This window comes from Manihot esculenta, chromosome 8 (genome assembly GCF_001659605.2).
Source record: "Manihot esculenta cultivar AM560-2 chromosome 8, M.esculenta_v8, whole genome shotgun sequence".
In the NCBI taxonomy this organism is placed as follows: domain Eukaryota; kingdom Viridiplantae; phylum Streptophyta; class Magnoliopsida; order Malpighiales; family Euphorbiaceae; genus Manihot; species Manihot esculenta.
In genome coordinates this window covers 38,066,286-38,094,187 of record NC_035168.2, presented here as the reverse complement: position 1 = coordinate 38,094,187, position 27,902 = coordinate 38,066,286, and the positions used below count along the sequence as shown (strand labels likewise).

General features: G+C 32.3%; 4 protein-coding genes and 1 pseudogene across 4 annotated transcripts; 1 reads left to right on the top strand and 4 right to left on the bottom strand.

Moving 5' to 3' along the window:
* Nucleotides 1-2,284: 2,284 nt before the first annotated feature.
* On the bottom strand, nt 2,285-3,278 carry LOC110621726 (annotated as a pseudogene).
* Nucleotides 3,279-5,546: 2,268 nt separating this feature from the next.
* Nucleotides 5,547-6,498, bottom strand: LOC110621418 (germin-like protein subfamily 1 member 7). Its single transcript, XM_021765698.2, has 2 exons — nt 6,322-6,498; nt 5,547-6,221 (listed from the first exon to the last, which is right to left on the bottom strand). The coding sequence occupies exons 1-2, from the start codon at nt 6,449-6,451 to the stop codon at nt 5,674-5,676; spliced, it is 678 nt and encodes a 225-aa protein (XP_021621390.1). The 5' UTR covers nt 6,452-6,498; the 3' UTR covers nt 5,547-5,673.
* Nucleotides 6,499-7,330: 832 nt separating this feature from the next.
* Nucleotides 7,331-8,262, top strand: LOC110621408 (germin-like protein subfamily 1 member 7). The gene is made up of 2 exons (XM_021765689.2): nt 7,331-7,510; nt 7,596-8,262. The coding sequence occupies exons 1-2, from the start codon at nt 7,378-7,380 to the stop codon at nt 8,129-8,131; spliced, it is 669 nt and encodes a 222-aa protein (XP_021621381.1). The 5' UTR covers nt 7,331-7,377; the 3' UTR covers nt 8,132-8,262.
* Nucleotides 8,263-10,575: 2,313 nt separating this feature from the next.
* LOC110621639 (germin-like protein subfamily 1 member 17) lies at nt 10,576-11,629 on the bottom strand. Its single transcript, XM_021765907.2, has 2 exons — nt 11,446-11,629; nt 10,576-11,304 (listed from the first exon to the last, which is right to left on the bottom strand). The coding sequence occupies exons 1-2, from the start codon at nt 11,564-11,566 to the stop codon at nt 10,760-10,762; spliced, it is 666 nt and encodes a 221-aa protein (XP_021621599.1). The 5' UTR covers nt 11,567-11,629; the 3' UTR covers nt 10,576-10,759.
* An 8,843-nt stretch (nt 11,630-20,472) lies between these two features.
* On the bottom strand, nt 20,473-21,321 carry LOC110621426 (germin-like protein subfamily 1 member 17). Its single transcript, XM_021765708.2, has 2 exons — nt 21,168-21,321; nt 20,473-21,079 (listed from the first exon to the last, which is right to left on the bottom strand). The coding sequence occupies exons 1-2, from the start codon at nt 21,286-21,288 to the stop codon at nt 20,535-20,537; spliced, it is 666 nt and encodes a 221-aa protein (XP_021621400.1). The 5' UTR covers nt 21,289-21,321; the 3' UTR covers nt 20,473-20,534.
* Between the last annotated feature and the right edge of the window lie 6,581 nt (nt 21,322-27,902).

Below are 27,902 nucleotides of genomic sequence, written 5' to 3'. Positions count from 1 at the left end.
ACTAAATTAGTTAAATAATTTATATTTATTTATAGCTATAACTTAATATAGAAGGATAATTAAAAATTAAATCATATATTTATTCATAATTATATCAATATTCTTTTAATAAGATCAAATATTATTTTTATAAAAAAAAATGAATGGAAGGGAAAATAGGGAAAGCAATTCCTAACACAGAGTTGTAGACCTCCAAATCCATACAATAGAAAGTCACAACTGAGTCTGAATAAGGGATTCATATATAAAGCCTACAAAATCTTTATTAGGATATACAACACAATAAGACTTCATTTATTTTTTTTAAAAAAATATTTTTTATATTTTTTGATGTTTAATATATTAAAAAAGTTTAATTGTCAATATATTTAATTTGTAATGGGCAATTCGCATATACAAGAGCAAAACAATCCTAGAAACAGTTTTGTAGACAATCACTAAAAATTAAAGACGAGGAGATCGTTAAAAAAAAAGAAAAGAAAAGGAAAAGCTGCCGCTGCTTTTAAACCAACTGCAAGCTAAGCCAATCAGAAAAAGCTCCCAAAACAAGTATGCAGAATTGATGATGATCCGAAAAGAGTGCCAAAACCAGGGTCGTGATGCCGCACGAACTCAATCCAACAATAGCAGGCTAGAGATTCAGTAAACACTCACTTAGAAGAGAGCAACGAAGTCATTACGGCGAGAAATTCCCTGCTTTGCTCATTCGGACACTACTTCGAGAAGAATGTTTTAGTGAAACAGTCCGACTTAAACTGATCTAAATAATTTTTAGATTTATTTTCCACTTATCCAAAATGATTAATCAAATTATTTAGTAGTTTCGTACTAGTTATTATATATAATTCCAATTTTTCATCATCTTTCGTGTTAGCTATTATATATAATTTTAATTTTTCATCATCTTCCGATGTGGGACGACTTTTGTACCGAAAGCACGCAACTGGCCGTTACACTCGATCCCGCTAAATTTATGACGTCTTTATCGTAACTGAATCGGTTACAATTGCTAAACAGGACCAGACTTTTGGGTATTGTGATTTGCTAGTACCTCGGGCGGCACCTCGTCTCATGCAGATAGCCTTTTTCTCGTAGATCCACTAGTTTCGCACAATTTGTTTGATTCAGTGTATCTGTGATACTAATTGAAACAGTTAGACCCAAATAACCCCAAACAACTTTTGGATTGACTTTTCATTTGGTCCAAAATAATTAATCTAAATTATTTAATAATTTCGTACTAATTATTATATATAATTTTAATTTTTTATTTTTGTCGGACGTGGAACGACTTTCACATCGGAAACACACAGCTGACCGTTACATTTAGACCGTTGAAATATAATTGAATCATGCAGACCAAAAATATTAGAAATCGAAAAAAACATGCGTTGGTTGAATTAGACTCGACAATTATGCTATCAACATTTTCGCAAAGAGAAGGATTGCGGACCAATAGATCTAGAGCCTTAGTGACAGCCTTAAGCTCCACAGTATTGGAGCCTTCGATTCCGCGGGGACAAGAAAAAAAAAATAGAAATACCATGACCACCACCGGAACCTCCAAGAAAAATCAATAACACTGGGTCCTGGCTTCCCAACTGATAAACCATCGATGTTCCACTTCAAACAACCTAGAAGCGATTATAATTGTGAAAGAATACTTTTATTCTAAGCCTTCACTTGTTTGCGAAAAATAATTTATATTTAAAAAATATTTTTATGAATTTTTTTAATAAATAATTATTTTTTAATTATTTAATTTTAATTTAAAAAATAAAATATATTAATAAATTTATATATAAAAATCTCAATAAAATTTTTAAAATATAGAAAATAATTTTATTTTTTAAAAATAGAAGGTTATTTTCCTTATAATAATTTAATTTTTTCTTTAATTATAAAATTATTTTTCGTTAATTAAATTTTTTAAGTGTTTCAAATATTAAAAAATATGAAAAATATTTTTTAAAGTTTAAAATATATATATATATATATATGACGGATTAAGTTACATAAGACACATTACCTAATTTCATATGTATATATATATTTTTAAAACGATAATTTTGATTCAAATTTAAAATTAATTAAACAAATTCTTTTTTTAGGTAGTCTCAAGTAGACAAATAAAAAAGATTAAATCTAATTCAGAACCAGAAGGAATCATTTGATTCATAAATAATGTGGTTCAATTGTTAGTTTTAATTCAATATTTCTTTTTTTTTTTTAAGTAAACTGTAAGTATCGGATCAAAAATAAATATAATAATCAACATATATAAAGAAGACATATAGAGAAGTCTCTTTATTGAATTATTATTGACACACCAAAAATGCACATATTTGCATTTAACTATAACTATAATATGCTTGCTCAATTATTGGAAATACATGCATGAAACATAACTAAACATCATTTTTAAACAATGAGCAGCATTCACTTCAAATAGTTATTATTAAGCACTGTCAAATAGTTTTTGCAGTTTTTCAACTGTCCCATTGTCCAATTGGAAGGCCTTAGCTAGAACATCAGGATTAATGGGTGGATTAGGCCCGAAAATTGCATTTGCTATGGTGATGACACCTGGGTTTTGGCTGCTTAGACCAGCAAAGGCAACTGCATTCGTTTTTGCAATGTTAAACTGGAAGTGGATGAGACCAATTGGAAATACAAAAACATCTCCTGGGTATAAGACTTTGGTGAACAAACGATTGGGGTTGGATGTGACAAAGCCAACATAAAGGGTTCCCTCCACAACTACAAGGATCTCTGTGGCACGAGGGTGAGTGTGGGGAGGGTTTAAGCCACCATTAGGAGCAAAGTCTAACCGGGCCAGAGAAATACCAAGAGTATTAAGTCCTGGTATTTTGTCAACGTTTATGAGGGTGACATTTGATCCAACTCGGTTTCCTGTAAATGCTGGAATATTGAGTCCCGAAATAGAGAAATCACCAGCTACAGTCAGATTTGGGTTCTTGCAGAACTTTCCATTAACAAACACTGCATTAATATATAAAAATTTAGGATCAGTATCCATTGAGATGCAAAAAACGAAATAAGAAAAAGATATCTACAGAGGAATACTATTCTTTAAGGGATAATACAACGATAGAAACGTGAAAGCAAGCTTATAGATATACCAGCATTCTTAGGTTCTGGAATTGCAACACAGAAGTCCTGGAGAGGGCTAGGGTCAAGGCGGAGGCAAAAGAGAAAGCTACAGCCAAAGCTAATAAGACAAGGAAATGAAAAGCCTTCATTTTAGCACTGCTTAATTTCTCTAGCCTTTTGTTGTTGAGCTGAAGGTGTGAAAAATCTTGCATAACGGATGAGTATTTATAGGTGAAATTAGTCTCTCAATTTCAAGCTTCTGTTAGATTTTTTTTTTTTTTTTTTGGATTATTGAAGTAAAATAATTAAAACCAGAAACACTAGACATGATCAAGGCTTGTTTTTTTTTTTTTTTTCAGCAGCCAGTTTTTTCATATTTAAAAGCTCAAAGTTGTCCACATTAATTACTATAGCTTGATTAAATAGAAATATAACGTGGATTGAGGATTGCTGGATTAAGAAAAAACAATCAAATGCTTTCGCGTGGGCTTGATGAATTGGCAATGGAAATTAAAATATTAAAACGAAATTTCCTAGATTTGTTGGTTTTTGTTGCCTTCTATGGCCTCCTAACTGTATTTAATTTCTATTTCAGATAATAATTAAGGAACTCATCAACGCACCAAAACTGGTGCATAGGTAGTTGAAGCACAACACCAATAGCCTTATATTTTGTTTTAAAAGATTATTGTCTTATAATGTACCAGAACTATAGATAAAAAAAAAAAATCAAAATGTTGACAGTTTAATAAAAGATTTTTTTAAAAATGTTAATAAATCTCGAATAGCACCTAATCCGACATATTATATACAGTCTTACTATGGTCTTTTTTGCTTATTTAATCCATAAATCTCTTTATTTATTTGCTTATGTAGTTAATCCATCAAGAATATTATATTAGGTATGATTGAAAAATTAATAAATTAATTTAATTATTATATTTTTTATTTAATTTAAAAAATTAATTTAATTTGCTCATCCTTAATTTTTGACTTTTTTTTTTCGGGGGGGGGGGGGGGGGTGGTTTGGAAATTTACCCTTAAACTAATTATATTTAGACTTTTTCTTTTTGTGTAAACATGGAAGAATCGGTGAATCATCAGTGACGTTACGGCGGGTGGCGGCCAAAAGAAGTAGGTTTTCTTCAGCAATTCATTTAGAAGCAATTTGTGTTTACCATGTCATATTACCAACTCAATAAACTTTAACAATTAATGTTGAATTAGCATATTTCCACGTTAGGTAGTGTGAAATTCAGCTGTTTGTTGAAAGAATTAACATATTTCAATTTTAAGTAGTGTGTGAAATTCAGCTGTTTGGAAAAAGACATCAATGATATATGAAAAATTTAAATTTAAATTATATATAATAATTAGTACGAAATTATTAAATAATTTAGATTAATCATATTTTGAGCTGAAAAGTGGATTCAAAAAGTTATTTATATCAATTTGGATCGAATTGTCTTAATGGATATGAGAGTAATCTGAATCAGAAAAATAAATTATTAAATAATTTATTTTAATTATTTTAATCCTAGTGAAAAAGTAGGCTTCAAAGACAATCCACGATATAGCACATTATAGTTGCAAAATCACACCCAAAATTGAAAGTTCCAGTACACAAAACCCATCTTTCATAGCCAGATTTAAAAGTAATCCAAAGGGAGACGATGTTCCATGCCACTATAATGCCACCTGATAATCCTTCTACCTTCACACAAAACCAGTCTATGTCACTCATACCCCAGTTACTTCTAATTGATGAAAATTAGACAGGTTCACATGTGCTTTCGACTACAGTAACATAATCAGTTCTGGATTTCTGAATGATGCTATTCACATGAGCTTTCATGGTCATTTGCTCTTACAAAGGGAGAGGTCATTTGAAATGTGACCAGCAATGTATTGTATAAAATGTTGGCCATCTCCTCCCTTGAACACCAGACCAAGGTCTCTGCCAAGCTTAACGGTGCTGCTTCTCTGGATGGGGAGAGATGTGAAGTTTGCATTTTGGTAAATTACATGATTTCATAAATAATAATTTATAGAAAAGGTTTTTCGGAGAATTTAAACTCATATGAGAATGAAATCGATAATCATTAGATCCTATTTAGAAGTAAGAATTTTGTAAAAAAAAAAAAAATCAATTCAATATTTCTTTTTTATTAATTATCTTGATAATTTGGTATGAGAATTTTTTTTTTATTTTAAAAGTAATTAATGATTTAAAAAAAAAAATCATTTAAAATCTGTTCTTATAAAAATGAATTTCAATAATACAAATGAATTCTGAATATTTAGATTTAAATGGTCTTAATATTCTATATATGCGAATTTGACGTGATTATATAATTAGCGAGAAAATCATATTTGGAAAAAATTTAAATATTATCTTATATAAGAAAGAAATCAGATTAGCTGATATAATATCATCCAAAAATATAACCATCTCTTTATTTAATGAATACTTGCTCACGGCAATACAGAGAACGTAAACAGATCATTATAATTGGAAAGTTATATGCATGCATGGTTGATTTATGCATGCTTCTCTAATCAATTGCTATCCCAGAACAACTTCTGAAGATAGTTGACAACATTCTTATCCAATTGAAAGGCTTTAACGAGAACATCTAGATTTAAGGATGGGTTAGAACCAAACACTGCATTTGCTATAGTGATAACTCCAGGATTTTGGCTGCTTAGACCAGCAAAGGCGACTGCATTTGTCTTTCCAACATTGAACTGGAAATGTATGAGACCGATTGGAAACACAAAGACATCTCCTGGATACAAGACTTTAGTGATAAGGCGATTAGGATTGGATGTCACAAAGCCAACAAAAAGCGTGCCTTCGATGACTACTAGGATTTCTGTCGCACGAGGATGAATGTGAGGAGGATTTAAGCCGCCATTGGGTGCAAAGTCTAACCGAGCGAGAGAAATACCAAGAGTATTAAGTCCTGGTATTCTATCAACATTCAAGAGGGTGACATTTGATCTAACTCTATTTTCAGTATTTCCAGGAATATTGAGTCCAGATAAGGAGAAATCATCCGCTACAGTGAGATTTGGGTTCTTGCAGAACTTCCCATTGACAAACACTGCATTGAAGAATCTATCAATATCCAGCATCTACCAAAGCAGGAAAGGATTTCAAAATAATTAAATAAGAAAAAAACAAAAACAAAAGGTTATAAATACTAGCATTCTTGGGATCATTCATTGCCACGCAGAAGTCTTGGAGAGGGCTAGGATCATAGGCTGAGGCCATTGAGAAAGCCAAAGCCAAGACTAATGCTGCCGAAGCTGCAAGGAATCGACTTCCTTCCATTTTTTTTTTCTTAAGTTGGGAAGACTATCTTTAATTAGCTTATGTGATATGAGTTGCAAAGTGTGAGAAGCCTTGCATGTAAGGATGAGTATTTATAGGTGAAAGTCTCTGAATTATTCAATTGTCATCCCTTACACAGAATCAGCTGATGAAGTAGTCGTTCATTGTTTTCTTGTTTCTTAATGTTCCAACAATGAATCATTCTCCTACAAGTATACATCTCTATATGGAATTAAGTAACTCTTTTCATTTTCTGCCTCACAGCATAATAACATCACTACATTTCCCAGATGGAAATGGTCATGTTTCCTTTCTTTCCATTTGTCCTAATTAAATTATTTTTTCAAATATGTTGGACTGGTTCAACGTAGTAGGTCATAATTTTAAAACTTTTGAATTAAGATGATCTTTGATAGGATAGTTGTAATACTAATTATAGTAGCTAGCTCTAATTCAACTATTTCAAATGAGGCACACTGTGAGATTACTAAATGTTTGTAACGGGCAAGTAACTGATATGTATGATCAGCTTTAGTTCTATGATGCCTTAAGATCTAACTCAATTAATTTGCTTGAATTTTCTAACTTGTTCAAATAATTAACTTCTTCTACAAGGTTCATCTAGTAGTGTATCTCAATTCAAAAGTTTTAAACTGTGGCCAAGTTTTGAACCAGTCCAACATATTCAAACTGTGAAAGGTTACTTAATTCCATATATAGATGTACGCTTCTAGAGGAATGATTCGTTTGGAATATAAAAAAACAAGAAAACCATTGACGACTACTTCATCAACTTATTGTGTGTAAGGGATAACATTGAATAATTCAGAGACTTTTACCTATAAATACTCATCTATGCATGCAAGGCTTCTCACACTTTGCAATCCTCACAAATAAGCTACAGACAGTCTCCCCACCGAAAAAAAATGGAAGGAAGTCGGTTCCTTGCAGCTTTGGCAGTATCATCAGTCTTGGCTTTGGTTTTCTCAATGGCCTCTGCCTATGATCCTAGCCCTCTCCAGGACTTCTGTGTGGCAATGAATGACCCTAAGAATGCTGGTATATATAACCTTGGCTTTTGTTTTTCTTATTTAATATTTTGAAATACTTTCTTGTTTTGATACTGATACATTTTTTAATGCAGTGTTTGTCAACGGGAAGTTCTGCAAGAACCCAAACCTCACTGTAGCTGATGATTTCTCTTTCTCTGGACTCAATATTCCTGGAAATACTGAAAATCGAGTTGGATCAAATGTCACCCTCTTGAACGTTGATAGAATACCAGGACTTAATACTCTTGGTATTTCTCTTGCTCGGTTAGACTTTGCACCCAATGGCGGCTTAAATCCTCCTCACATTCACCCTCGCGCTACAGAAATCCTAGTAGTCGTTGAAGGCACCCTTTATGTTGGCTTCGTAACATCCAATCCTAATCGCCTTATTACTAAAGTGTTGTATCCAGGAGATGTCTTTGTGTTTCCGATCGGTCTCATTCACTTCCAGTTCAATGTTGGAAAGACGAATGCAGTCGCCTTTGCTGGTCTAAGCAGCCAAAATCCTGGAGTTATCACTATAGCAAATGCAGTGTTTGGTTCTAACCCATCCATAAATTCTGATGTTCTAGTTAAAGCCTTTCAATTGGATAAGAATGTTGTCAACTATCTTCAGAAGTTGTTCTGAGATAGCAACCATGCATAAATCAACCATGCATGCATAAAACTTTCCAATTATAATGATCTGTTTACATTACATGCTCTGTATTGCCATGAGTAAGTATTTAATTAAATAAAGAATTATTCTAATTTTCGTTATGTGCATTAAGTTATTAGAAAAATTAAGACTGCAATTATTTAAAATTGACAAAATTTATCATATTTTTCAATTGATAATTTTTTTATCGGTCCAATTATAAAAAAAAAAATATCAAAAAAACTAGAGAAAACTTTGCATAAAACTATACATCTAAATCTTTTGAAGTTTTATTAATCCATTTAAGTTATAATATTTAATAAATTTGCTAAACTTTGAAAAGCACTATATAGAATGATTAAATAAGATAACTCATTAATGAAAATTATTTTTTATTAAATTAATAAAAGATCTAATAATTCTAAAATATATATATTCACTGGAATACCAATATATTAAAATGAGAATGTTTTAAATTTATAAACCCGTAATGTTTTTTCTTCTTAAAAATATTTTTGTCTTGCTTAAATTTGATCCTTAAAAGCAAATTATTTTCTCAATCATAGTTTGTCTTTTTTATTGCATTTTCGCATTCAGTCAATATATATATAAAATTGGGTCTAAAATAGATTATAAAGAGATTAATAAATGACCTGTATTTATATTAAGTAAAACATCTAAATTTATGTATTTGTGCTAAATAATACATTTAATATATTTTATTTTTATTTTTAAATTATATATTCATTTTTAATAATGTTATTAATTAATATGCTCATAATAATTATAATTTATTATTTTTATTATTACAATTTATATATAGTTTTTAAAACTTTTTTATTATTGTTAATATGTGACTTTTTAATTTTTTTTTAAATAATATATTAGTATATATTTATATTCCTAATTATAAAAGGTGAAAAATAATATAATTAAATTTGTAATATATCTTTTTAATTATATTTTTATTATTAATAAATAATAAATTTATATATATATATATATATATATATATATATATATATATATATATATATATATATATATATATATATATATATATATATATATATAATTGAACTCTAAAATAAGTGGATAAAATTGACATAAGTGACAATTAATTTTATATATTTATGATATGTGATGCGAATATATTTATAATTTTTTTATATATTTATACCTTTTGATTTTTTATAATATTTTAATATAATAAATATATTTTTTTTATTATATTTACTATCACTATTATATAACCTTGATGTTTTACCTACTATTTTTTAATACATTATATTTTTATTATTACAATACAAAATTTATTGTATTTTTAATATTATTAAAAAAAATTATTATATTTTTATTATTAAAAAATTATTGTATTTTTAAATTTTAATAATATATAGATTTATAAAAATTAAGCAAGTATCATATAAAAATTAAGCAAGTATCATATAAAATTTTATAAATTTTATTAATTCAAATAACTATAAAAAATTAATAAATATAAATAATTAAAATATAATAAAAAATAAAATTATGATGCTAATATTCTAAATCAATTGTTACAAATATTAAATAACTAAGTTATTAAACTTAGATTACTACAATTTTATTATATTAATAATTACAATAATTTTAATCTCTTCATCTTCTATAAAAAAATATAACATTTATTATTCATTTTATATAAAACTTATTAATGCAATCTTTATAACATTTATTATCCATTTTATATAAAAACTCATTAACACAATCTTTATTTTATATAATTTTTCACATGGCTATTTTTTCTTTATTTTCAAATGATTTGTGTTTTGAATTTTTTTTTATTATTATTTTTTAGTATTTAGTATGAGATGTATGAATTTCATACACTACTCTGATAGTCAACTATCCGTCTTAACTAAATTGAGGTTGAACAATGAATCATCTAGATATTTTAAAGAGATCATTCTGTTTTTTTAATTGTAAAATATATTTATATCATGATTATTGTGAAATATTCGTGTTATTACAAAATTAGTATATGTTTAACATGATTGATATATTAGATTTCACCACTTAAAAAATTAATATACTTGAAGGAATAATTCTCCTCTTCTCCACCACTACGAACCGCCATGCATTAAGTTTTAGTAAATTTTATTTTTCTAAAAATATAATTTTTTGAATAGAATTTATTATTATATATTAATAATATATCATAATAAATATTAAAATTTTTAATTTTCTTTGTTGTAATTAAATTTGGTAATGTATAAATTTGTATTTTATTACTGTTTTGAGTTTAAAATTTAAAAAAAAAAAAATTTTCTCTTTATATAAAAAAATATTATTTTATAAAATAACATCATACAATAATAATATAAAAAATTTTACTATTCCCAGCCGAATAAAGGACTAGTTACCTTATAAAATAAATGAATAGAACTGTAAAATGAATCAACACTGAAAAATCTTTCTTTATTGATGTAGTATATAGGAACACCGAGAAAATATTTCTCGGAATTTAATTATGATATGCTAGCTCAATTATTGACGACATTGTAAGAAATAACTAACTAAACTTCATTCTTAGCAATGAGCAGCACTGAACTATACTTCTTTTAGCTGTTTTACAAATTAATCTTCAAATAGTTTCTGAAGTTTTTCAACGTCATTCTTGTCCAATTGGAAGGCCTTAGCAAGAACATCAGGATTAATTGGTGGATCAGGTCCAAAAATAGCATCCGCAATGGTGATAAGACCTGGGTTTTGGCTGCTTAGACCAGCAAAGGCAACTGCATTCGTCTTTGCAATATTAAACTGGAAGTGAATGAGACCAATTGGAAATACAAATACATCTCCTGGGTATAAGACTTTGGCGATTAAGCGATTAGGGTTGGATGTGACAAAGCCAACATAAAGGGTGCCTTCAACAACTACAAGGATCTCTGTGCCACGAGGGTGAATGTGGGGAGGATTTAGGCCACCATTGGGTGCAAAGTCTAACCGAGCAAGAGAAATTCCAAGAGTATTAAGTCCTGGTATTCTATCAACATTCACAAGATTGACATTTGATCTAACTCGATTTTGATCTGTATCTCCTGGAATATTGAGTCCCCAAGCAAAGAAATCATCGGCAACGGTAAGATTTGGGTTCTTGCAGAACTTCCCGTTAACAAACACTGCATCAAAACACAAATGTTATTATCATTATCCATTGATGACTATCCTTGCATATAACAAAGTAAGTAAAAAAAAAAAAGATTTCTTTAGAGGAAAACGTGAAAGAAAGCTGAAAAAACTGAAAGCAAGCTTGTAAATACCAGCATTCTTGGGTTCGGGGATTGCAACACAGAAGTCCTGGAGAGGGCTAGGGTCAAAGGCAGAGGCAAAGGAGAGAGCCGAAGCAAAAGCCAATAACACAAGGAAGTGAAAGCTTTTCATTTTATGACTAGTTTCTCGAGCCTTTAGCTGTTGAAACTTGAAAGGATGGTGTGAAAATCTTGGAAGAATAGATGGGTATTTATAGATGAGAGTCTCTCAACTATTCTCTGCGTGATCTCTACACAATATAGCTGATGCATGGTTGCCAAGTAGTTTATTTCACCAAACCACGAATTCTTCTACAAGCATAGCTAGCTTATACATTTAATCATCCCTCCTTTTGATTTAATCTTGGATATCAACTTGGACTGGTTCAACTCTAGCTCGCAGTTTCAAGCTTCGGTGTGCTTTGATGAGGTTTTTCATTTTCAGTTCCTAGAGTTTTTTAATTTTAATTTTTCAACCCTTCTGTTATTGTTTCAAGGGAGAGAGGATGTAGGCATTTGAAATGCTATTTTTTGCTAATTTTTTCTTTTCTTTTGAGTGCTAATTAATTTTCATATATAAAAATAAAATCATAAAATTACCCACATTACTAGACTTGAAATTTGACATTATATATATACACACTATTTTCAAAAAACTGATGCAATATATTGAAATATTGATAGTATATTTTCTCTTTAAAACTCTCGAAATTAATATATATACAAAGGAAATAATAAATTATTCAATAACAATCATACTTAATTTTATACTATGTGCATAAAATCCTTGATTTAGAGAAATTTGATTTGCTTCTCTTCCTCTTTAGTACAACAAAGCTCGGCCAATTTCGAGTTTCAATCTTTTTATTTTTTTTATAAAATTAAGAAATAGACAAAAGTGCTTTTTAAAAATAAAATGAAATTACATAAAAAAATTTTCTATTAATAAGATGTCTAATCTTTTAAAATTTAATAGCATGAATTTTAAATAATATTTATAAGATTAAGCTGTTTTCCGATTTCACATCTATGAAAATATAGATGAAGTAAAAAGTGAGTTTAAAATCAATGTATATAATAGTTAGGACGAAATTATTAAATAATTTAAATTAATTATTTTAAATCGAGTAAAAAATAAATTAAAAAATTATTTAAATAAGTTTATATCAAAATATTTTAATATTTATTTAAAATAAAGAACCATTCGTTTCGTGTTTACTTATAATAGGAATAATTAAGAATATATTTAGATTAAGAGCCATATTAAATAATAAATATGAGAAGAAAAGTTGACGTGCTATCTTGGATTTGATTAATTGGATTGGTCGAGTCAGATTAATTAACTACTAATTACGTTAACTTAATTAATTAATGTGAAAGTTGAACTAAGAGATCCTTAGGTTATAATGAAGCAGATAAGTCTTCTGTTGACTCCACTGCCGAGGACTTTTGAAAATTAATAAATTATTAATTTCAAGATTTGTTGGTTTTCATTTTGATATCTATGGCCCTCAAACTGTACTTTCTTTCTTCATGAACAAGTAACATATGTTATTTACACAAGTTATTAAATTTTTTAAAGGGATTTACTATTTAATTTTCTGTGTATTATTATTATTAATAAATTAATTTTTATATTTTTAAAAATTAATTAAAATATTTTTATTTTTTCTTTTCATCAATAAAATAAATTTTTTATTCTCTTTTTTATTAAAAATAAATAAAGAGTGAGTGAGAAAATTTTTAAAATCTAATTTTGCTCTTAAATAAAACTTTTTATTTAGTTTTTAGATATTATTATTATTAACAAGTCAGTCCTTATATTTTTAGAAATCTATTAAAATATTCTTATATTTTTTTATATTTGTTAAAATATTTTTATATTTTTTCATATCTATTAAAATATTATTATCGTTTCTTTCTATCAACGAAATAGTCTCTTCTCCTCCTTAGAAAAAAAGAAAAAAAAAAAGAAAAAGATGATGACAATGAAGGAGAAGAAGAAGAAAAAAGAAAAAGAACAAAAAGAAGAAAAAAGAGAAGAAGGAAAAGAAGAATGAGAAGAAGAAGAATAGTCTGCTCCTCCTTGAAGAAGAAGAATAAAAAAAAATATCGGAGAAGAAGAAAAATAAGAATAAAAAAAGAAGAAAAAGAGGAGGAATCAATGAAAAAGAAAGAGAATAATTTGGTTTTTTTTTATATTTTTAACGGTAAAAATAGACGGAATAACTATTTTATTGATGGAAAGAAAAATAAGGATGTTTTAATAAGTTTTTGAAAATTACTCGTTAATAATGATAATATCAAGAAATTAAATTGTAAATCTCTTAATTTTTTTGTATGATATTTTTAAATTTGAATCTAAATAGAAATGGTATATACTACAATTATTTTACTTGGATACATTGATGGTTATATATGATACATGAAGAGTGGTTGGATTCTTGAAATTATGGGTATGGGATACTTAAGCTGACTATTCTAATAAGATTAACTTGTAAATATTGGACTCACCCACTCACTATAAATATATGGTATTATTAATTTATAATTTAAAATTATTCTCAATAAGAATAACATAAAATTTCAATTTTTTTAATCTTTAATTCATTAAAAAGAGAGAGAAACTCCCTGGATCAATTCTACATATTCTCACATATTTAAGAATTTTTCAATTTCATGACTGGTTAAAACATTTTTTCAAGATGTAGTTGTTGCATAATAGAAAATATTTTATTTGCTGGTTGTTAATAAATTTCCAAGAAGTGGCTTTATTATAGTTGTTGAGCTATCTATGATGAGTTTAGTCTAATATCTAAAATAAAATATATCTTTGAAAAGTTCCTCTATTAAATTTTCAATTTGTAATCAAACAAGTGTTGATTGCAATGCGATGATAAAAAGAATTTTTCATATTCAACTTTGGCTGTTGTTGAAATAGGTAACTGTAAATTTCAAGAAATTAATTTTTTGTGGACCTTAAAAATGGAACGGAAATTAAAAATAAAATATTAATAAATAAATTCTAAACCAAAGGTTTAAACTAAACATTTCTGCATTTATCAAGTCTTATCAATTTAAAATGCACATAACTTAAATTTTAAAATTTTTATGAAGAAAATAGGTAAAAGGCCATTTCAATCCTTTAACTATTATTCAATAGTTAATTATATTTTTAAAGATTTTTTAGGACTTTCAATTTCAGTCTAATAAATGTTAACAAAGCTAAAAAAATTAATAAAATAAGCTTTTAATGATGAAAATATTAATTTTATATTTTAATTAATTAAAATAAAAATCAAATAAATTATTTTTTAAAAAAATCCCTTGAATGCCCAAAACTATCTTTTTTAGACTCAATTTCAAAATCTATCATCTCAAGAATTATAGAAGTAAAATCATGGGAGCTGTAGAAATGAAATTTCAAGGAGATATATAAAAGATGTATAAAGATGATTTGAGCAATTAAAAATATTCAAAATTCAATTTCTTAAACGTGGAAATGGGAAATAGCAAGAAGTCTGACCTTCTTGGCTTGCAAAAGTAAGGTGTCCCTTTCTATTCTTCTGTTTAGGTTCCATCAAGGAAGTCAGATCCAAACTTCAGTCTCACGATGTCGAATGCGGAATGGTTTCTTTGATGGGAGGGTTCTTCTATTTTTATCATTCTTATCTTCTATTCTTCCTTTGATTCTTTTCATCGAAAAATTTGCTTACAATACTCGGCAACTTAAAAGCACACCTTTTGAGAAAACCTATGTTAGATTTTGGTGCTTATTACCATGAAGAGATTATTTTTCAATTTTGCATAATGGAGTTCTTGAGAAGAACATGGATCTAATCTTGATTTCTTTTTAATTTTAAATATTTAAAAAATATTTTAAAGAATGAATATTTAATAGAGTTATCATTTACAAGTTTATTTTAGACTTAATTAGATCAAAATTGAAAGCGGAGAGATTTAATTTCGGCCCTTTGGTCTTTTCTATTCTTGGGCTAGATTTTGGATTTTGGATTAATTATAGTGTTGATTAGGCCTGCATATTATGTTGTAATCCTTTTTGAACCTTTGGAATCTGATGCTCTATGCTTTACCTTCGACAAAAAAGAAAAAAAGAAAAAAAAAAGGTTATATTTGGCACTTACCGCAAGCTTAATCTGGCGGCTTAGGTGTGCATCCTAAAATTTTAGCAACATCCCAAGTTTTTTCTATGACCTATTCCAAAGATTAAATAAGAGTTTAATTTATTGATAGGACTTGTTCCGAATTATTAAATTAATTATTTTATTAAGCTTTATTTATCAACGTTAAGACTTTTTTTTTTTAAATGAAAGAAATATTATTAACTCAAAGCGATCAAATAAACTATATGAGGAGGAGAGACATGAACCCAAACTCCTTGACCTGACTCAGAATAAGCCGATGTTGCTAGAACATGAGCGACATCATTCGCAGACCTGTGAATAAAAGCACATCTTGCTTCCTCATAACTAGATAGAAGCAATTTACAATCTTGAACCAAAAGACCAAAAGGTGATAAATCATCTAATGAAGCATTGTTAATGGACACAATAAGAACCTGAGCATTCGATTCGAAAAGAGCTCGATCCCATCCGCACTCTTTAATCCAGCTCAATGCCTCTCGAAAAGCCACTGCCTCAGCACACTTAACCTCCATCTGACTGCAAAAACAGCTTGCTTTATCCGCTATAAATCTACCATTAGCATCTCGGACTACACAGTCGAAGCCTAGCGAACTTCGTTACGAGTTTAAAGAGGCGTCAATATTAACCTTAATCCAACCCTGCGATGGAGGAGACCAAACAGTCAAAGCCGACACAACATTGGTGCAGCTCGTAGAATCAGAATAGGCCCCCCTCCATTGCTGCAAAAAATTCAGTGCCATGAAGAACACACCACTCGCAGTTCGACCCTGAGCTTTCCAAACAACATTATTTCTGTTATGTCACAAAGCCCAACATATCATTAGAATAAGGGAAGCATTCTCCGCAGAAGCAGTAAGGAAGGCTAAAGAGAACCACTCCCTGAGAGAGGCAGCGGAGAATGCAGGCCAACCCAAAGGCGAACTCAACCAGCAACTGCGGGCAAAAGGACACTGAACAAGAATATGTAGGATAGTCTCAGGAGCCTCATGACACAACGGACACATCGAATCAATCGGAACTCTCCTGGACTGAAGTAAAGAGAGGCAAGGAACTACATTAACTAAAGCACGCCAGCAGAAATTAAGTACTTTAGGAGGCACCTTCGTCTTCCAAAAACGACTCCATATCTCACTACCTTCCCTATGTCGAAACCCAACAACCAGAAATCTGTAAGCACTCTTAACAGAATAGTGACCCTTGGATGCAAACTTCCAGCACCACGCATCTGGATGCGAAGAAAGACTTAGAGGGATGTTCAAAATACAACTCCTATCTCTATCATTGAACAACTGAGCTATTAAACTCTCATTCCATCTATGGCCGATCATAAGATCTGCAACAACAGAAAGAGTACAGTTCGGAGAAGGGGGTGTAGAAACCAATAAGTCAGGCGCCTCTTTCAACCAAGGGTGAGTCCAAATAGAAACTGACCTGCCATTCCCAATTCTCCAATAAGCACCAGCTTTAACCAGACTCTGAGTCGCCCATATACTACGCCACAAAAAGCTAGGATTGTGGCCCAAAGATGCTTCAAAAAAAGATGTTGTTGGAAAATAACGAGCCTTAAGAACGCGGGACACTAAAGAATGAGGCCTGTTAATAATGTTCCAACCCTGCTTACCAAGCATGGCTAAGTTAAAATCATGGAGCGATTTAAAACCTAACCCGCCGTCAAGTCTGTGCTTCGCCATTCTACGCCAACCCAGCCAGTGAATACCGCGATTTTGATCAGCACCCTTACTCCACCAATACCGAGTCATCATACGCTGCAAATCAGCACATAAAGTCCGAGGCAGTAAAAACAAACTCATAACATAGTTTGGCATAGCTTGGAGGACTGTTTTCAAGAGGACCTCCTTACCTGCTTGGGACAGCGCACGATACTTCCATGAATTCAGCCGCTTCCACAAACAATCCTTAACAAAACTGAACACTTCCCTCTTATTACTACCAACATGAGAAGGGAGTCCCAAATAATTATCCAAATTCGGCTTCTCCTCAATCTAGAGCACTGAACAGATAGAAATTCGAAGAGCCACAGGAGTATACTTGTTGAAAGAAAGAGATGATTTTTGAAAGTTAACCAATTGTCCAGATGCGTTCTCATAGATACGAAGAATACGCTTGAGCTCCAACGCCTCTTGAACATTTGCTCTGAAGAAAATCAAGCTGTCATCCGCGAAAAAAAGGTGGGAGATCTGCGGGCCACCCCGTGATATCCTGAACCCATGAAGACTGCCTTAGTTTATACTGTCTTGTAAAAGGCGGGATAGCCCCTCAGCACAAAGAATGAATAAATAAGGCGACAAGGGATCTCCTTGCCTCAGTCCCCTCGTTGGTAAGATAGGGCCGATTTCCCTGCCATCATGCAGAATCCAATAACGAACAGTAGAGATACAAGAAAACACCAAAGTAACCCATCGTTGCGCAAACCCCATGCGGATGAGCATGTCACGAATGAAATCCCACTCTAGTCTATCATAGGCTTTGCTGATGTCCATTTTAAGGGCCCCATATAACTCTTTCTTTCGATGAAACATATTAAATCCATGCATAGCCTCAAAAGTTAAGATTATATTGCCCTGAATGCTGCGCCCAGAAATAAAAGTGCTCTGGCTTTCGGAGACAATAGACGGCAAGATGGACTTAAGCCGGTTAACTATCATCTTAGTCATGATCTTATAAACCACATTACAGAGGGCAATAGAGATACATTAAATTATTTATCAACTCTACTTTCTTTCTTCAGCAACAAATTATTAAATTAATTATTTTATTAAGCTTTATTTATCAACGTTAAGACTTAGATAGATTGATGGTTATATATGATACATGAAGAGTGGTTGGATTCTTGAAATTAGGGGTATGGGATACTTAAAGCTGATTATTTTAATAAAATTAATTTATAAATATTGGACTCACTCGTTCACTATAAATTTATGATATTATTAATTTTTTATAATTTCGACATTCATAAGTGGTGCAACCTAATAGTACTTATGCGACTCAAGGTGGCCTCCATAGTAGCTGATATGACAGCAAGTGCCCTCCAAACAATATTAAAATGAATCCAAGCATCGTAGCCAACAGTAATATAGCTCCAGTATCGATACAGATTCAATGGTTGATAGTCGTAGCGACGCAACGACACAAGTCCAACAGTCGTAGCGGTACAATAGAACAGATCCAGCATTGCAACAACATTCTCCAGTTTGATTGAGTTGTGTATTCATTTTCAATTTCATAGATTATTGTGTGGTGATATTTTTAATTTTTTATATTGTATTACTTTAATCTTAAATATGTTTATATTTGTATTGTATTGATTGTATTTATATGTACTAATTTTATTTTTTTTTTCTTTTTGATTGATATTTAGCATAGAATAAATTTATTTTGATCGGCTAGAGAGAAATTGAAAGATAATAAGAAATTTTTTGAAAAGTAATAAAAAATTTCGGAAATGAAAGGCAAACCAATTTTAAACTGAAAAAATCAATTTGTTCCGTTCAAATTTATTTATCATTTCCTTTCAATTTACTTTTTATATTTTATGAAAAGTAAATTTTTTTTTAATTCGATTTAATTCAACTGATTGAACATCCTAGTTGACTCAGTTATCTGTTTCAACCTATGTCACAATTTTTTTTTATTGGAGAACATCACAATTCACATTACTAATAAGAGATTCATACATAAAAGCCTACAACATTATTGCTGTAATAGCTTAAATTGAGTATGTACCTAAAATTTTCTATAAATGATAAAAAATATATATACTTTTTTTCTACTTTTGGAAAAAAGTTGATGTTGAATGTGTATATGTTTATACAAGGAAGAGAAATTTTATTATTGAACATTTTGGAAATAAAAAATAACTTTGCTGGGATAAGCCCTGATCATCAACCTTACCAATATATTTAATCTAGGACAAGTATGCATGGTAGTTGAAAAACTTGAAAATTTACATGATACAAAAACAAATTAAAGTAAAATCCACGCAATCAAGAACAGATCAGAAATATGTACCAAGAGATTACACATTGCAGGGCAACAAGAACAGACAATCTCACATTGCAGGCGGTCAGCTATTTGCTTAATCTGTTCCACATCAACAGTTTATAATTAATCGAAATTGTATATAATAATTAGCACGAAACTACTAAATAATTTGGATTAATAATTTTGAGGTAAATAAAAAGTGGGCTAAAAAGTTATTTGAGTGCGTTTCGGTGGATTATTTAAGTGGGGCAACTCAATTGCTCAAATAGACCACAAAAAACAGCATCAGAAAATAATCAAACATAACAGCCCTACTTTTAAACCAAACCCTAGATAAGCCAACCAGAAAAATCTCCCAAAATAAGGATGCAGATGATGTGGAAACGGTGCCAAATCCAGGGATGTGATGCCGCAGGAACCCAATCCAACAATGGCAAGCTAGATACTCGGTAAAGACTCACTAGGCAACGGAGGCATTAGGACCAGAAATTCCCTAGAACCACTATAGGAAGACCATCTAGGCTGCTGATAATTGAATTAATAGTAGATGAAAAATGTTTTGTAATCTAAGTTTTTCTTCTCTTTTTAGCAATCTTAACCAGACAAACAAGACGGCTAAACTTAAAAAAGAGTGGAATGCATTTTTGAGTCTTAGATAATCTGATTTAATTATTAGTATTATTCAATATTTCTTTCTCTTTTATTATTATTATTTTTTAAGTGTTTCCACCAATATTTCAAATACAAATCCAAAATGAATATACAAAGAAAGCACATCCAAAAGTCTTTTTATTAAATTATTATAAAAACACCAAGAATGCACAAATTTACATATAACTAGAATATACTTGCTCAATTATTGGAAACAAATGCATGAAATGTAACTAAACATTATTTTAAAATAATGAACAACATTGACTTTAAATGATTGTTTTACGCATTGGCAAATAGTTTCTGCAGTTTTTCCACGGTATAATTGTCTAATTGGAAGGCCTTAGCAAGAACATCAGGATTAATGGGTGGACTAGGCCCGAAGATTGCATTTGCTATGGTGATGACGCCTGGGTTTTGGCTGCTTAGAGCTGCAAACGCAACTGCATTTGTCTTTGCAATATTAAACTGGAAGTGAATGAGACCAATTGGAAACACAAAAACATCTCCTGGGTATAAAACTTTGGTGAACAAGCGATTGGGGTTGGATGTGACAAAGCCAACATAAAGAGTGCCTTCCATAACTACAAGGATTTCTGTGGCACGAGGGTGAGTGTGGGGAGGATTTAAGCCACCGTAAGGAGCAAAGTCTAACCGAGCGAGAGAAATACCAAGAGTATTAAGTCCTGGTATTTTGTCAACGTTTACGAGGGTGACATTTGATCCAACTCGGTTTCCTGTAAATGCTGGAATATTGAGTCCCGAAATAGAGAAATCACCAGCTACAGTGAGATTTGGATTCTTGCAGAACTTCCCATTAACAAACACTGCATTAATATATAAAAAGTTAATTTCAGTTTCCATTAGATATGAAAATAACAAAATAAGAAAAAAGATTACTATTGTGATGTATACCAGCATTCTTAGGTTCAGGAATTGCAACACAGAAGTCCTGGAGAGGGCTAGGGTCAAAGGCGGAGACAAAAGAGAAAGCCACAGCCAAAGCTAATAAGACAAGGAAATGAAAGGCCTTCATTTTAAGACTGCTTGATTTCTCTAGCCTTTTTTGTTGAGCTGAAGTTGTGAAAAATCTTGCAGCAAAGGATGAGTATTTATAGGTGAAGCTCTCTCAGGTATTCTCAAGGGTTAGCTGTTTTTTATTTCACCAAACCACGAATTATTCTATAAATGTAAGCATATACATCTAACCATCCCTCCTTTTGAATTAATTTTCAATGTCAACTTGGACCGCTTCAAATCGTTCACGTGAGTTTTGAAGTTTTCATTTTCACCTCCTATAGTTTTATTTATTTTGTTTTTTTGGTTTAATGGAGAGTTAGGGTTTGGGAATTTGCACAGCTAAATTGTCACATCCATTCTCCAATCTGTAGAGACGGATATGACCAGGAAAACTGACAGAGTTCCCCCTAATATTTATACATATGAACACATATAACCTGCTATAATTTCAAATTATAAAACATACAGGAGAGGATTGATAGCTGGACTAGTCAATCCCTAATATATTTACAATAAACAAAATACATTTTTCACTGGGCTGTACAATCTATACATGATCTATCAAAAGTACAAAAAAGAAATGACAAAAGGCCTAGGATTGGTCCGACCTCCTCTAGACTCTGAGTGGACGATATGGAAGGAATGACAAACTAGGAAATGGGGACTGCTGAGCGGATCACCCAAAAGGAACTGAAATATTAAAAGAAATATAAGGGGTGAGTACAAACTACTCAGTGAGCGGATAAATAAATAACAAAGGGAAAAGATAAGTTTAGGTAATTAATAGTACCAAATATTTTGCTAAAATAAGTTAGCTGAATAAATACAATTTAATTCAATCAATCCGCATACACTCATAATATGTTTCCTGCAGATAATGCTGGCATCTCAGGTGTAATAACATAATAACAGCCTGAGAGCAATGCTGGCATCTTAGGCTCTATAATGACAAGTTTAGCCCAAGAGCAAATAAAATACTGGTCATACACATGTGCAGAGCTACCCCCAAAGGGTGACCACCTGACATACGCCCCAAAGGCTATTTGTATATCAAGCGCGGTCCCAAAGACAGTATAAATATATATCATGCTGAAAATAAATCACCTGTCATTAAGGTGTTATCTGTTCGGTGCATATACAGAGTGTAATCGGCTATTTATTCAGCTGTGCTTTAAATTAAATTGTCATTGATTCAAGAAATATAAAATAACTTTATCCTTTCCCATTTTAAATAAACAAAATAACATATACACATATAAATACATTTAAGAAAAATATCAATGTTATATATTTATCCACTCACCAGAATACTTGAGACAAAAGACTTAAGTCGCAGGAGGACCCCTAGTATCTATCCTGGAAGCTGGATCCTCTCCTAGAATTAAAAAGAAAATAAAATAATATATCAAATAATAAAAAAAATGCTCTAGAACAATAATATAAAACGTAAAATACGAAATTTTAAATACATTTATATATATATTTTTTAAAAAAATTTTGGTAGTATTTCGGCATAGTTAGTCCTCCCAAAAATACCCAAACTCAACAAAAATACTCAATAAGCTGTAAATATTATTTAAATCAACCTATAAAAATCATTAATCCCAAAAATAAATATAAAACCCCATTGATTGGATCTAATTAAAACATAACCCACTTTTATCCTCAAATCACAAAAATCACTATTAAAAGGTAAAGAAAATAAATTATATCGTAAAAATTGAATAAAAGGGATAAAACTCACCTACCCAAATTTTGGAGCCTCTGGAAGAAATTATTGAAATTTTTAAGCAGAATATAGGTTTAATCAGGATTTAGCTGAAGGATCTTAGAAGTTTATGGGTTGAGGGGAGGAGATTTGGATTAAAGAAAAAGGAATTTGTTTTTTTTTTTAAACCAGAGCAGAAGCTCTGTTTCGCGAGAGGGGGGGGGAGAAGACATTCCCGAAACCAGAGCTTAAAAGCTCTTTTCTCTTTTTTTTTTTTTTTTTATATGGGCTGGGCTTGGGCCTGATAATTCTTTCCTCCTAAAAGAAATTTCGTCCTCGAAATTTTACATACCTGGTGAAGGAAATAAATGTGGAAATTGAATTCTCATATTCTCTTCTTTTTCCCAGGTAGCTTCTTTAGCAGAATGGTTACTCCATCGAACTTTAACCAGGGATATTATCTTGCTCCTTAGAACCTTCTCTTCTCTGGCAATGATCTCTACTGGCTCTTCTTCATATGTTAAGTCTTCCCTCAACTCGATAGGCTGTTTCTGGAGAATGTGGGAAGGGTCACTTCTATATCTCCTTAACATGGATACATGGAAGACATTATGAATCTGAGATAGCTCTGGAGGTAGTGCTAAACGATAAGCAACTGGTCCAATTCTCTCTAAAATCTCATACGGTCCTATGAATCGCGGACTCAATTTTCCACGTTTGCCAAAACGTACAACCCTTTTCCAAGGAGAGATCTTTAGAAATACCTTATCGCCAACATTATATTCAATATCCCTTCTCTTCAGATCTGCATAACTCTTCTGTCTGTCTTGTGCTGTTTTTAATCTACTTCTGATCAGCTGAATTTTATCTGTAGTGTGTTGTACTAGTTCTGGACCTTCTAATTGTCTTTCCCCTACCTCATTCCAACACAATGGCATTCTGCATCTTCTCCCATACAAAGCTTCGTAAGGAGCCATGCCGATACTCGAATGATAACTATTGTTATAAGAGAACTCCATTAAATGCACATACCTATCCCAACTTCCTTTAAACTCCATCACGCAAGCTCTCAGCATATCCTCCAAGGTCTGAATAGTTCTTTCTGATTGACCATCAGTTTGAGGGTGGAAGGAAGTGCTAAACTTCAACTTGGTGCCTAAGGCATTTTGCAACCTAGGCCAAAAACGAGAAGTGAATCTTGGATCTCTATCTGAAACAATAGAAACTGGAGCACCATGAAGTCTTACAATCTCATTGACATAGATCTCTGCTAACTTGTCTAAAGAATAATCCATCCTAACAGGCAAAAAGTGTGCTGACTTGGTTAATCTATCAACTATCACCCATACTGCATTATGTCCATGCGAAGTACGAGGTAACCCAGAAACAAAATCCATAGTAATGTGTTCCCACTTCCATTCCGGAATAGGGAGCGGTTACAGCTTTCCTGTTGGATGTTGATGTTCTGCTTTAATCTGTTGGCAAACTAAGCATGTGGACACAAAGTTAGCTATTTCTTTCTTCATACCTGGCCACCAATAATTTTCCTTAAGATCTCTATACATTTTGTACTGCCTGGATGCATAGAGTAAGCAGAACAATGGGCTTCCTCCATAATTTCTCTCTTCAAGCTTTCCACTCTGGGTACACATAGTCTATCACCAAACATTAAAGTTCCATTCTCCCTTAGAGAAAAGTCGGTACGGGTGCCATCTCTTACTTCATTCCGGATCTTACTCAACTGCTCATCTTGATTTTGGGCTTCTCTGACTCTTTCTATCAAAACTGGTCGAACTTTGAGAGTTGCTAACAATGCTCCTGCATCATCCACTGCTAGTTCTACCCTTAAGGATCTGATCTCTAGTAACAAAGGAAGCCGAACTGTTTTGAGATAAGCCAAATTACTAAAGGACTTGCGACTAAGGGCATCAGCTACCACATTAGCTTTACCTGGATGATATTCAATGGTACAGTCGTAGTCCTTAAGTAACTCAATCCACCGTCTCTGCCTTAAATTCAACTCCTTCTGTGTGAGAAGATACTTCAAACTCTTATGATCTGTAAAAATCTGGCAAGTCACGCCATAAAGATAATGCCTCCATGTCTTTAATGCAAACACAACTGCAGCTAATTCTAGATCATGGGTGGGATAATTTAATTCATGTGGTCTAAGCTGTCTAGAAGCATAAGCTATCACCTTCCCATGTTGTATGAGTACACAGCCTAAACCCTTGTGAGAAGCATCACTATACACCACAAATCCATCTACACCTGAGGGTAAGGTAAGAACTGGAGCTGATGTGAGACACGTTTTAAGCTTCTCAAAACTCTCTTGACATTCATATGTCCATTCAAACTTTGCATTCTTCCGGAGGAGTTTAGTCAATGGTGCTGCAATGATGGAGAAATCCTGAACAAAGCGACGATAATACCCTGCTAAGCCCAGAAAACTTCTAACCTCTGTAACATTAGTTGGAGGATCCCAATTGACTACTGCTTCAATCTTCTTAGGATCAACCAAAACTCCATCTGCTGAGATAACATGTCCCAAGAAAACCACCCGATCAAGCCAAAACTCACATTTGCTCAATTTAGCATATAGTTGTTTATCTCTCAAAATCTGCAATACTATCCGTAAATGCTTCTCATGCTCTTCCTTGCTACGGGAATATACTAAGATGTCATCAATAAACACAATAACAAAGCTATCCAAGTAGGGCTTGAACACCCTATTCATGAGATCCATAAAAGCAGCGGGTGCATTAGTTAACCCGAAAGGCATAACAAGAAACTCATAATGCCCGTAACGAGTTCTAAAGGCTGTCTTAGGTATTTCAGACTCCTTGATCTTCAATTGATGATAACCAGACCGCAAATCAATCTTAGAGAATACTTTAGCACCTTGGAGTTTATCAAAAAGATCATCAATGCGGGGTAAAGGATACTTATTTCGCACTGTGACTCGATTCAATTGTCTGTAGTCAATACACAACCTTAAGGAACCATCCTTCTTCTTCACAAATAGCACAGGGGCTCCCCAAGGTGAAACACTGGGTCTTATGAAACCTTTATCAAGTAGCTCCTGCAATTGTGCTTTTAACTCCTTCAATTCTACTGGGGCCATTCTGTATGGTGCCATAGAAATAGGAGCTGTACCTGGATTTAAATCAATAGAGAATTCAATCTCTCTATCCGGAGGCAACCCAGGAAGCTCTTCAGGAAATACGTCAGGGAACTCGTTTACTACTGGTATATCCTCCAATTTAGGTTCTTCTAGGTTACTGTCCACCACATAGGCTAAATACGCTTGACAACCCTTCCGAAGCATCTTCCTAGTAGTCATGGCAGAAATCACATAAGAAGGAAGTAAACGCCTCTCCCCAAAGAAAGTGAACTTAGACCCTTCTAGACTATTAAATACCACTGATTTCTCAAAGCAATCTATTGTGGCATGATGACGGGATAACCAGTCCATACCTAGGATGACATCCAGATCTTGTAGACACAAAGGAATTAGATCCACTAACAGCTCATGGTCGCCCAACTTAACAACACAATCCCTATACACATGTTCACATACTACAGAATCCCCAATTGGAGTACTCACAGCTAATCCACAGTCTAAAGGTTTTAGTTCTCTATCAGCATGCTTAGAGAAGGATTGAGATATGAAAGAGTGAGTGGAACCAGGATCTATAAGAATGTGTGCATCTTTATCGAAAATAGTTAACATACCAGTCACCACCTCTGGAGACGCTCGTGCCTCCTGCTGTGTCATAGAAAAAAACTCTGGCCTGAGTGCGAGGTCTGCCAGGTTGCATCGTTGGTCTAGACTGAGAAGATGAAGTAGCTCCACTGGCTCTGCTTGTGTTAGGCCCAACTTGTGTTGTAGGTACACCTTGTGTTGGTGTCACACCATACCTTAGATTCTGAGGCGCCACTGATCCTTGCTGAGAACCACTGTCTCTGGCTATCAGCAATGGACAATCTCTCTTAAAATGGCCCGAAGAACCACATTCAAAACAACCCCTATCAAACTTTCTGCACTCCCCAGTATGATGTTTACCACAGGTGGCACATTAAGGAAAATGTCTCTTCCTTTGTTCAAACCCAGAATCATATCCTTGACCTTGTCCACGTTTCTGTGCCCCAAAGGAACTACCCGCTGGTTGTGCTACTGAGCTCTGACTGGACTGTGGTCGAGCAACCTGCTGCTCTGTGTTAACAAAGGAACCTCTACCACTACCACTGTATCTAGCTTGCGACTGAAATGAACTGCTCCCTCTCTTAGCTGGTCTTTCTCTGAACCCCTGTGAGCCCTGCAAATGCTTTCTACTCATCTTCTGTTCATACTCTTTCTCTTCTTGCTTAACTTTTTCAACATTCAAAGCTGCTTCCACCAACTCTCTGAAATTATTACCTCTGAACCAGGTCATAGAAGATCTGATATTGACATGTAGGCCCTGTCTGAATCTATCACATTTTGCTTCCTCAGAAGGCAATATATCTGAAACAAAGCAATAAAGATCTTCAAACTTGTCAACATACTCTCGTATTGAGAGGCTTCCCTGAAAAAGGCATCCTGCTTCCCTTTCCTGCAACTTTTTGACAAATATTCCTGGCGAAATTCATGTATAAATTGATCCCAAGTCAGTCTGACTCCATGTCTGCGACGAATGCCATCAAACCAAGCATCAGCCTTACTCTGAAGCAACCCATGTACATGATCTACCTTCTCTGGATCAGTCAACTGCATTAGTTCAAACACTTTTAGCACTTTCTTTAACCATTTATCTGCAATGTCAGCATCAGAGGAACCCTCAAAATCATAAGCTCCCAAACGTCTAGCACGATCCACTATCTCCCACGGATCTCTAGGTTTGGCTGTAACAGCTGCTGTAACTACTTGTGCCACAAAAGCA

What these genes read in the sequence shown, in the direction of transcription:
- LOC110621418 (XM_021765698.2), bottom strand. Translation starts at nt 6,451, where the DNA reads ATGGAAGGAAGTCGATTCCTTGCAGCTTCGGCAGCATTAGTCTTGGCT. An exon ending in GAATGATCCCAAGAATGCTA is followed by an intron (nt 6,222 to 6,321) that starts GTATTTATAACC and finishes TCTTCAATGCAG; the next exon opens with TGTTTGTCAATGGGAAGTTC.
- LOC110621408 (XM_021765689.2), top strand. Translation starts at nt 7,378, where the DNA reads ATGGAAGGAAGTCGGTTCCTTGCAGCTTTGGCAGTATCATCAGTCTTG. An exon ending in GAATGACCCTAAGAATGCTG is followed by an intron (nt 7,511 to 7,595) that starts GTATATATAACC and finishes TTTTTAATGCAG; the next exon opens with TGTTTGTCAACGGGAAGTTC.
- LOC110621639 (XM_021765907.2), bottom strand. Translation starts at nt 11,566, where the DNA reads ATGAAAAGCTTTCACTTCCTTGTGTTATTGGCTTTTGCTTCGGCTCTC. An exon ending in CCCCGAACCCAAGAATGCTG is followed by an intron (nt 11,305 to 11,445) that starts GTATTTACAAGC and finishes GTTTTGATGCAG; the next exon opens with TGTTTGTTAACGGGAAGTTC.
- LOC110621426 (XM_021765708.2), bottom strand. Translation starts at nt 21,288, where the DNA reads ATGAAGGCCTTTCATTTCCTTGTCTTATTAGCTTTGGCTGTGGCTTTC. An exon ending in TCCTGAACCTAAGAATGCTG is followed by an intron (nt 21,080 to 21,167) that starts GTATACATCACA and finishes ATATTAATGCAG; the next exon opens with TGTTTGTTAATGGGAAGTTC.